The 11219-nt window shown below is 37.8% G+C and overlaps 1 protein-coding gene across 2 annotated transcripts in view; it reads left to right on the top strand.

Moving 5' to 3' along the window:
• The window catches only part of LOC106521686 (coronin-1C), a 32857-nt gene extending 21670 nt beyond the window's left edge, over positions 1-11187 (top strand). For both annotated transcript variants that reach the window (XM_014014350.1, XM_014014351.1), the window contains 9 exons: positions 4703-4825; positions 6258-6387; positions 6480-6661; positions 7112-7231; positions 7391-7495; positions 7574-7719; positions 7900-7957; positions 8061-8303; positions 8741-11187. In XM_014014350.1, the coding sequence (XP_013869804.1) occupies positions 4703-4825; positions 6258-6387; positions 6480-6661; positions 7112-7231; positions 7391-7495; positions 7574-7719; positions 7900-7957; positions 8061-8303; positions 8741-8860 (1227 nt within the window). In that variant the 3' untranslated portion in view covers positions 8861-11187. The remainder of the gene's footprint in view (positions 1-4702; positions 4826-6257; positions 6388-6479; positions 6662-7111; positions 7232-7390; positions 7496-7573; positions 7720-7899; positions 7958-8060; positions 8304-8740) is intronic.
• The last annotated feature ends 32 nt before the right edge of the window (positions 11188-11219 follow it).

The following is an 11219-nucleotide window of genomic DNA, read 5'->3' as shown; positions in this document are numbered from 1 at the left end:
GTTAAAATTCATTTTAGTTTTTAATTTTTCAGTGTTTATTTCCACTGTACTCTTTTTTTTTAAGCTTTTTATTTTAGTATGTCTTGGATCTTTTTAAACTGTAAATGTCCCTTCCATTAAAACTATTACCCCTTCAAAAGTGCGCTAATTTACTGGGAAGTTCTGCTGGAAATGGCTTCTATCCAGTATTGTCGGGACACTACCTTCTGATGAATCAAACATTACATCCTTTTTTTTCTAAAGGTGTTTTGAGTTTGTACAAATAATAGTTTTTTTAAATTATTAAAATTTCTTTATCTTGGTTATGAACCTGATTATGTCTGACTTGTCTCTTGGAATAATGTGAGTCTTTTTGTCCTTGAATAACATGACTTAATATATTAAATTCAGTTTATTTACATAGCGCCAAGTCACAACATACGTTGTCTCAGGGCACTGTACATAAAAACTAACAATCTAAAGAAGAAGCCAGCAGATTGTGTTGATTCACTTCATCACAGTCTCCCATCCTGAGCAAACGGTGGAGAGGAAAAACCCTGCTAATCAGGAAAAAACCTCCAGCAGAACCAGGCTCAGGACAGGCGGCCATCTGCCTCGACTGGCTGGTTGGGGGACAGGAAAGAGACACAGGTAAACACAGAAGAACTGGTCCAAGACTGGTCCAGGTGCACCTTCTTCTGGAGGAGAGATACAAAAAAACATGTTATTGATAGAAATAATTGCAATAAACATGTAGAGAAGAGAGACTAAAGACRAGAGCAGAGTGAGGAAATGTGCAGTTTGTGCTCCAGCAGTCTAAATCTATAGCAGCAGAAAGGAAGAATAATTCAGGAAACCCTAAGTCTAATTATATGATTTATCAAAGAGGAAAGTTTTCAGTCTAATYTTAAAAGTAGACAGAGTGTCAGCCTCATGGACAGAAACTGGAAGTTGSTTCCACAATAGAGGAGCTTAAATGACAGATTTTGACATGTTGACCTTTTCAGGAGGACAAGTTTTGGTATTGTGACCCTTTCAGTTAGTAAATGGTTTGAGGTTAGAGGCAATGTCCAATGATGTTACTGACAGCTCCAGTCAGTAGTTTTTCTGCGATTGTTCAAGTAGATGAACACCAATAACAATGGCAACATGTATGCAATAAACAACCGTATCCTTGGTCCAAACAAAGATTTCTGTAGTCACCGTTTTGAATTTAACTAATTTCATGTTTGAGACTGGACTGTCTGCAGCACATCTTACTGAAAGCCAAAAACCACCTGGTATTAGTTTTGCCAGATATGATAATTACCATTTTTATAAAAGAGTTCTAGGTTCAAGGCCCTCTCCTTTTTTCTGTTCACATGTTGGTCAATCAAAACACACAGCTCATCTTACAAACTCCCCCGTGCCAGAAAGTGCACCCTCTTGTAGTATGTAAAGTTTGGGTCAAAATATTATAATTTTAAAGCAACAGTACAATATTTTGTCATTTTTCTATCTAGCAACCCTGCCTGGCATGTAAACAGATTTAATGAGCACAGTGGTATCCATGTAAACATGTTTTTATTTATTTACTTTTTGTGTTGATTTGCCACAATTAACTTTGAAAAAAATGCTAACTTTTCTAGAGATTGTTTACGTGTAAACAGGGCCTAAAATCTGTTGTGTAAATCAGACACAAATGCTATTACCACATTAAAGGGTGGTGTTTTTAACACCCACTGGCTCTTATTAGTCATACTCAAAGCATAGCTGCCTTAGGCCAAGACATGGAATGTGAAGGGTGGAGGCTGGCTCTTCGGTTGAACTCCTCTGCTCTGAGGCGATCCTCTGAAAGTAATTAAAAAGCAGCGTAGGTCATTTCMAACAAGTTTTATTCAGCTGGTCATTATTCATAACAGTTAAAATTCTGTTTATGACACAATCTGCTTGTTCAAAGTTCTAAAATGGTGAAGAATTGAAGGTTTAAACCTTAATAATTTGAGGTCAGTATTTTTGCCTGTATCTGTAGAGATCTTGAAATGACAATTTGTGAATGTGTTCAGCGCAAATTGATGTTGAAACAGCAGCTCTACATGTCAAGACTGGTTAGGCATTAATAYTACTCATTGATGTTTGCTTTTTCTTTTGTGGGTGAGCAAGTTGCAAACGGGACCAGACACGATTTGCACTCTTAATAGTGTTCAAATAGTGTGGTAATTGCTAAATACTTGTTTTGTTTTGTTTTTAATTGGTTGTCTCTGACCAGAATATATTTTTCAGACTTGTTTATGCAGTTTCTGTTGCGAACACCTCGTCATCAGATCATTTCCTTCCTGCTTTACATCCTGTTCCTGCTGCCCTTTGTAAATCAAATACAGGAATATCTTGGCTTAAGCTGTAAAATACTTTTATTTGTATGTGAATTAGATGTGGATACATCCTAAAATGAAAGAGAAATTGTAGTTGGAATCTGATAAGGTCACATATCTCATTATGCTGGTGTTACTGCTATATGGTGGCTCAGAATAGATCATTCGATAAGTGTGCTTTTTRTGCAGGATCAATGCAGGTTTCAGGGTGTGTTCAATGAATTTGCACCAAGAGATTCTATTTTTTTTTCTTCCAGACTGCATGTCCTCAAGTGCAGAGGCCATTTTCACATACTGTAAACTTTGATCTCTTTAGATTTGTACGTGGCATTCCAAGTATGACTCTGCCACATTTCTGTGTAGTTAGATCCTGATAATCCATTTTTTGTCTTGTTAGTTCATTCATTTAACCAAATGATAGGCCTAATCTCTACAAGTAGTTCCAGTTCTCGTTCATAGCTAGTGTGTTACATAAAGCGGGTTCTTTAAAGTGTTACCTTAAAGCAGGTCAAAGAGGAAGGTTATAGAAAACAACCAGACTAACTAWAATTTCAGGACTGCAATGTTTAAAATTTACTGGAGCCAGCTTGTACTGCTCCCTACTGTATTGATATTACTGGATGTTTTGTTGACAATAAAAAAAAGGAGAGAAAAAAACATGGCAAAGTTATTTAATTCCTAATATGTTCAAAGATTTTTATTTTCTTGCATCTATCAGTTGTAAAAGTGTGACTGTTCATTTCAAGTCCTCTATATACTTATTCAGCTTTCCATTGCCTTTAATGTGAAGTAATACGTAGGAACGAACAGTCAAATACCAACCCAAAAGTCACAATGTTGCTCATCTTTAGTTCTCACTGATGGTCATAAAGGTGTTGGGCATGTTTTTGGGTATTTCGGGTACTCATACATTTTTGTTGAATGCTATCACGGAAAATCTAATATGGGAATATTTTGTTTGAAAACCTAATAAAATCAAATGACCTGAAGCATATGAACAAAGACATTTATGTTGGAGAAGATGCAGGTAGTGTGGAGCTGTTTTTTGTATTAGAGACCGTCAGGCAGAGGGTTGCTACAGTGAGTGACTTCATCTGGTACTTGGACTCAAGACAAGTGTTTGTTTTAAACACACAGCACARGTTCACTAAATCATTTTATCCTTTATTGAGAGCATGTTTCCACAGTCATRGGGTTCAGATATAAACTTATGGTTTGAGATACTTTTTGTGCATACACATCAAAAATAAATGTTTAGTCTGATGGTTGTGGTAGAGAGTAGGGGTTTAAGAAATATTGCATTGTTTTGTTTTCTGATACTGTATTGAGCCTCTTAAGCACTATYGATTTTTAATGAAGGCTTAAAATGCACAACCATATAAAACACAGAGAGCATGACTATTTAATTACAACAGCTGGTCTGATTAGGGTCTAGGTGGTTGTTAATAATCAGAAATCATATTATCACAAGCAGGTTTTGGCAGGTTGTCATAGAAAAGGTTGATGGGAAAATTTTAAATCAGAAGAATGAAATCTATCTGAACTYCTTCATTTCTTTTAAAATGAGTAATCACCTGTACTGCCATCTTTTGACTGCAGTATAGTTTAGATTGTTTAGATCAGTGTTCTGTCATAACGCATAAAAACCAAGTGAACTGTGGAAAAAGGGAACTGATCCAGACTTCTGTCTTTACTTCTCTAGATGTCAAAGTTTGACTATTTGCTGTTCTTGCACACAAACTCAGCCACAGACACRCTTCCATTACAGTAAAGCAATAAAACTAATAAAGACCTTTTTRTAGTTGCAGCTCAAGGGTATTTTCATACATGCTTTATTTTTAATATGTATAAAATTAACATTCTTTGTTTATATATTCTTGTAGAGCTAAATCCATTTTAGATTACAGGAATTTTAACAAAATATTTTCCAAGCAACAGAAATACAGTATTGTGAAAAGAGGAAGAACACAATTGAACACTTTTTTCATATTTCTGTCTAAGCGATGGGATAAACTGTGTTTGGGTATTAGTTCTATTTTTACTTGTCTTCAAACAATGTTTAATAACATAAATTAAACTATTTTGCATGTTTGTGCTTAAGGCATCTCATAATTTAAATGCACTGCATTAGATAATTTACTAAGTAATCTGAGTGAAAATGTGTTGTGCTTTTTTTTTAGTTTGTGGAACTTGATAACATTGAAAATGAATTGGTTCCCTTTGTGCTTCCTTACTCACATCTTTAATGTTTGAAGTATCTAAGTTTGTGAGATGGCTCTTTTGTATTTATTTAAATGTAGGTGGTGTTTAAGATGTCCTATTGTCCTGTTTCAAAACACAGACTAATCTTATTACTCTGTTTGTCTTTACAGACGGGACGCATTGACAAATCCTACCCAACAGTATGTGGTCACACAGGCCCTGTGTTAGACATTGACTGGTGCCCCCACAATGATCAGGTCATTGCCAGCGGCTCTGAGGACTGCACAGTGATGGTAAGGTTGACTTCTCAAACTATAAATTATACGTTACAACAGAGAGAAAACGGCAGCAGCATTAAACTATAAAGTGATGAGACTTCCTGCCTTTATTGCAGCAGTCCAAGCTGTTGTAACCCCAGGATTGGTGGCAGGCCTCACCCTCTGGATTAGATTAGGCTCAAATATGTGTTGCAGGAACCAGAGCTMGGGAATGGTTTAGCTGTTTGTTGAGCTGAGGTCACTGACTTCTCTGAGACTTTTTTTTAATACTTTCCTACGTATGTCCTTATTTGGGCTCAGATTGGTTTTCATCACTTCCCTACCTGGAAGGCCAATGTCCTGTTTAAGGTTGAGCTCAATTAATTCTGTGTTATGTTTTACAGAAGTGTAAGCCATAAAGAGAGAACCCCATTGTTTCTGTTTTTACAGCATTTAATATTTAGATGAGTTAGCAGGAATAGCTTTTGTTTATTTTAAGAAAGACATTTTTGCATTCCTGTTTGTACAGTTGACTTTGTTTTAGTCTGTCCTTACTGACAAAATAAATAGAAGTTTTAGACTTTAAACAGCAGTCGGCAATAAGTAGATGTTGGAATCTGTTAGCATTACTTACCTCTGTTCATTACAGCGCATTTACCAGGTATACATTGTTGGTAAAATAAATATTTATATATGAAGATGCCACTTCCAATAATTTTCTAAGAGAATTTTAATGGAATTATTGAAACTGTTTATAAATGTAGGATGGCTCTCTATAAACCTGGTTGAATGGTTTTTGTCAGTTTAATGTCCTGAAAATTGTGTCGCTTATAAAACCTCAATTTCTGTTTCTGCAGCTGTTCGTTCATGGTTTACATGATTGTTTCTTTTCAGATGTGTTTCATGTTTAAAGTTTGTTGTCAAGGAGACGTGTGTGTGTGTGTGTGTGTGTGTGTGTGTGTGTGTGTGTGTGTGTGTGTGTGTTTTAGCGGATGTTGTTACACATGGAAAGTGGAACTTGAAATATGTTGTCCTCAAAGTTTTTCACCCAGCTCATGTGTTTAATGTCCACAGACCTTTGCTTTGTTAAAACTCAGATCATGTGCACACATTGTTTCATGATAAATTTAACCATGTCAGGTTATTGGAACATYTGAATGCTCTTCGTTTAAGCTAATTTTAAAAAAGAAAATCAAGATTTTCAAGTTAAAGTTATGGGTGGGCTTAATAGTAAATGTCTTTAGTTGAAAATGTGACTCAATGATTGCGTTCTGGAATTTACATAAAATTTTAAATAAAATCTGAATAGGATAATATGTTGCTTTCACTATTTTCTTGAGCACATCTGAAATTTTCTCACTATGCAAGCTGAGTATTATTGGTCGCTGCTGCCCCCTTCAGGTGTGTTTTATCAGACTGGTGTCTGCAGTCACACAGCAGCTTACAGTTAATGTGTTTGTCCTTGTAGGTATGGCAGATTCCTGAGAATGGCCTCGTCACTTCCATGTCTGAGCCAGTGGTGGTTCTGGAGGGCCACTCTAAGCGCGTGGGCATCATCACGTGGCATCCGACTGCACGCAACGTTCTCCTCAGTGCAGGTAAGATCTCTGGCTAAAGATAACATTTTAACTGCTAGATGTACAAACTAAATCTACTGAGRGAGCTTAACGCCGATTCTGCCTAACTCCAGGTTGTGACAACCAGATCATCGTCTGGAACGTGGGCACAGGCGAGGCTATGATCAATCTAGAGGACATGCACCCTGATGTCATTTACAACGTCAGCTGGAACCGCAACGGCAGCCTCATCTGCACCTCCTGCAAGGACAAGTCCATCCGAGTCATCGACCCCCGCAAGGAGACGATTGTTGCTGTGAGTTCTTAAAGAATTTAATGTTGTAAGATTTTGACACATTTCACCATTCCAATTTTTCCTTTTGCAACCAAATACTCATGTTTTGCTTTTCTCCCTTTYCTCGGTACTTCAGCACAAAAACAAATAAGATTCAAGAGCATTTAAAGCTGAGTAAATGAAACTTTATCAAACTTGGTGTAGACTCATTTTAAACACAGCACATGTACACATCAGTGTCGATGCTTAAATTATATWTATTACACTCATATTACAGACAGAATCAGATTAAATTAAACCTTTTAATCTGGTTATTTATGTACATGGCTGTGTTGTGGGTGAGGAGCAGGAAACAGGTCATTTTAAGCCAGTTTAACTTGTGCCAAGTGTTTTTTTTTTTTGTAAATTGACTCGTAGATGAACACAGAACAGTTGAAAGGTATTGAAGCTTTTCTGATGTTGACTCCACAGGAGAAGGAGAAGGCGCATGAAGGAGCTCGACCCATGAGGGCCATTTTTCTTTCTGACGGCAACATCCTGACCACTGGTTTCAGTCGTATGAGTGAGAGRCAGCTGGCTCTGTGGGACATGGTGAGTGGCTTCGAAAGCGCTGAGTTCAGACGACTGAGCCTACGTTTCAGGTTGCTGTATTATTTTATCTGTTACAGTCAGTTTTAAACACACAAAGAACCTGTGTATTTTTTCACTAAACATTTCATACACAGAGCTCTAATTTATTTATTTATTCAGCAAAACATGGAGGACCCCATGACTGTTAATGAGATGGACACCAGCAATGGAGTGCTTTTGCCCTTCTATGATCCTGACACCAACATTGTTTACCTCTGTGGRAAGGTGTGTGAGCTTTAAGTAAGTATATATATTAAAAAACTCAAACAGTGTAAATAAAACCCAGCTCTTGTCTTCTGGCAGGGTGACAGCAGCATCCGYTACTTTGAAATCACGGAGGAGGCTCCATACGTTCACTTTCTCAACACCTTTGTCACCAAGGAGCCTCAGAGGGGAATGGGCTACATGCCCAAGAGGGGCCTCGATGTGAACAAGTGTGAAATCGCACGGTAAGCTAACATGAGTGGACTAAACYGCATGTCTGACATCAGAATTATTTTTAACTACATCCAGCTCTGAATTTTTCCTGTTCTCACCACCAGGAGGCAACATGTGATCAGTTTATATTCACAGGAAACTGTTTATTTAACAATGCACTGGACTTTACAGAAGTATTTTTGTATTATCAGGTTCTACAAACTGCATGAAAGAAAGTGTGAGCCCATTGTGATGACTGTACCCAGAAAGGTGAGTCCACATCCTGAAAGAACCCTCTTTATTCTCCTATGTAGTTAGACAATGTATTTTTCTGGGTAAAAACTTTGTCCTTTTCTGTCCATCCCCCAACCAGTCGGACCTGTTCCAGGATGACTTGTACCCGGACACCGCTGGACCAGACCCAAGCCTGGAGGCTGAGGACTGGTTTGAGGGCAAGAACGGAGACCCCATCCTGATTTCCCTGAAGAACGGCTACGTCCCGGGCAAGAACCGGGAATTCAAGGTGGTCAAGAAGAACATTTTGGACAGCAAGGTCACCAAGAAGAAAGATACCTCGAGCCATGCCAACAGGTCTTCCTCCCCAACTCCAGCAATCGTAAGTGTTTTTCTTTTTTTTTTTCCTCTCCCATGTTTTCTGGAATGTGAGATGAATGTTAGATTTTATTTTAGTCTAGCTTTTTTTTTTCTTTTTAAAGAGCTGCACAGTTCAGAGTAAACCCCTCATCAGAAACCAGTTTGAATCATAACAAGTAGCTGTGTACATGACAAGCTTTAAAAGTGTTTATCCTACTGTGTGACCCACAGACACAAGGGTCTACTGCTGCAGCTCACCCACAACACAGTGGTGTGCATGTTTTTCTGCAATCCTCTRTAATCACAGTTAACACCAAGTCAAAATTTATGGTTGCATTTTTGCTCGAGTTTTCATTTCACTGTTTTGAGACCTGATATTTGACCTCATTCCAGATGTGATAGATTTTGTTTTACTGCAGACTATGATATCTTAAAAAAGTCCCATCTTGTCTTCTCCAGAAATCTGAAGTGAAGATGGAGGAGATCTTGAAAGAAATCAGATCCCTCAAGGACCTGATCAGCAGTCAGGAGAAGCGAATCATCAAACTTGAAGAGCAAATGTCCAAAGTTGCCCTTTAAGAGCCCCGTGCCCCGACCCGCTACAATTCAGGACGTTCCATTGGCTGGGGATTGGGCGGGAACAGTCACTGCCTATCTCAATGACAGTGTTTGGACTGAGTCCTGCCGAACAACAACCCCTAGCAACATTCCAGATGAACTTTTGTTCTTAGCCAGCCCCCAACCCTCAGTTAACACAGGTGGAATAAGAAGGATGTGGTAAATTTAGCAGAAAGTTCTTTAGTGATTTGGTGACAAAGGACTTAATTCCTTTTATTCTGTGGCGGTCTTATTTTTGCCTAGTCGGATGAAAAGGTCTTAATTCTTATTTTAGAACGACCCATAAAAAATCAACCAACCATTCCAACTTTCCTGTGATATGTCTGTTTTTAAAGCAGGTTGTCAGTGTTTTGTGTCCCAAATGAAACTGTTGCCAAATCTAAATTTTGTTTACCTCTCTAACAGTATTTTGTTTTCTTCCACTCCATAAAACTSTTCAAAATGCAAACTGTAAAACTTGATGTTATAGACTGTTCATGTAAGGAGGGGTACTTCATCACCTAGGTGCTAAAATTATCCCATTAAATTTAGCATCAAATATTGACCATGAATATTCAAACTTAACAAAAACATTCCAAACATTTAAACTYATAAAACCTGCTGTCTGTATTGAAGCTGGACAAACTGATTTTTGACTTTTTTATTTTTTCTTGTTTCTCGTGACGTTGCAATTATATAAAAAAAACAGTGATCTCATTGGCTGTTCCTGGTTATAAGGAGAGAAACTCCAACCTTCTCTTCCTGTAAACACTGCTGTAGTGACTCAGACTCTGGCTGCTTGGTTGATGTCCAAATCTGCTGCACATGAGGGGAAAAAAAAACAATTTGAGGATTTTTGTTTTTGCGGAAAAGCTGTTTTTTTCCCCGTGCAGTCTTCCAATATCAGTGTTTTTTGTACATGGTGGTCTTTAGTATTTTCTTTTCACTGTTTGCTTAAGTTGCCAACTCCWATCTTCCATATGGGAAAGCAAATTTCATCATTAATCACATATCGTTTTGGACCATCTGCTGATAAAGCTGGATTTTACTACAGTCATGGTACAYGATGGACCTTAAAGGCCAAAGACTGTGATTATTTAATCTTCAAGTCTTTGGCCTTTAGGTTCCTGTCACTTTGAATGTTCTGTGTTTTTGTTTATCCAAGAGGTTCTGAAGTTTTAAGACCCGTCTCTGATCTGGAAGAAACGAACTAGCTGAGATGCCACTCCCCTGTTAATTTTAACCTGTTTCTTGTTCCAACTGTGCTTATCCCTCTAAGCACTTCCACTTTTTTAGTTATTTCTGTTTTCCCCTATTGTCCCCATATAAATACAATTATTACAAATCCACAAACCATCAAAATCTCTAATCTGCTCCAATAAAAAGCTCTATATTTTTGATGTTTTAGATTTGTTTCCCAGTGGGAAGCTGAGACGGGTAATGGTTCAGTCTGTTGTTTGCCTTTTGCTAATTGTCAACACTGTAAAGACCTGAAAGTGCCATAGAGGAAACCCTGGAAGTGTGTAGTGGAAGACTGTTCTGTGAGGAGTTTTTAGAATGAGAGGAGGAAYTGAGAGGTTGTCTGGACTGAAAAACCACTTTGAGGTGCTATAAGTTGTACTAACACCCTGCTCCATGAGTGCTGGATGATTGATTTCCTGCCAGTCCAACCGACTCTACACCGGCACGTTAGGAGCAGTGAGCCGCTGACATTTTCCATCTTGGTACAGGTTGTTCAAAACATCTTTTAAAATACATTTAACACCATTGACTCCTCAGCCTTGAATGTCAGTGAGACTTCAGAAACTGAACAGTTAGCTGAAGAATATGGTGGTTTAAAACAATCTCTGCCACACTAGATTTTTTTATAGCACTGTCTGCACAGAACCTTAGGGTAGTATCCAAAAGTAATCCAAAGGGACTGAGTAGGTTGAATAAATGTTCGGTTGAATGGTAGATGTACGTTTGTAACTGAGGTCTAGAAAAATGAATGAAAGCTGTGTAAATATCATGATCAGAAACCTCTTTTTTTAAACTCTGTTTCGTGGTTGTGCTGAAGAGGGTATTTGTGTGGGTGGTGGGTTTTTAATGTTTTCCCCCTCGTTTGTGTTCCTTGCACCTTGCCAATATGAAAAAAAAAAAAACAACAAAAAACGCAGAACCTCGGTTCCACATTAAAATCAGAGAAATGAGACAAAACCCAACCAGGAGCCTGGTTGAGGTCTGCTCAGCATTTTTTTTTTCATTATTCTTGCTTCAAGTATCAAACATTGATTATAAGGAAATTAATAAAGAATTTTTAAAATGTTTGCTCTTAGTTGTCATTTGTATTAAAGTATAT

Source organism: Austrofundulus limnaeus, unplaced genomic scaffold (assembly GCF_001266775.1).
Source record: "Austrofundulus limnaeus strain Quisiro unplaced genomic scaffold, Austrofundulus_limnaeus-1.0 Scaffold114, whole genome shotgun sequence".
Taxonomy (NCBI): domain Eukaryota; kingdom Metazoa; phylum Chordata; class Actinopteri; order Cyprinodontiformes; family Rivulidae; genus Austrofundulus; species Austrofundulus limnaeus.
This window is presented reverse-complemented; position numbering and strand designations above follow the sequence as displayed.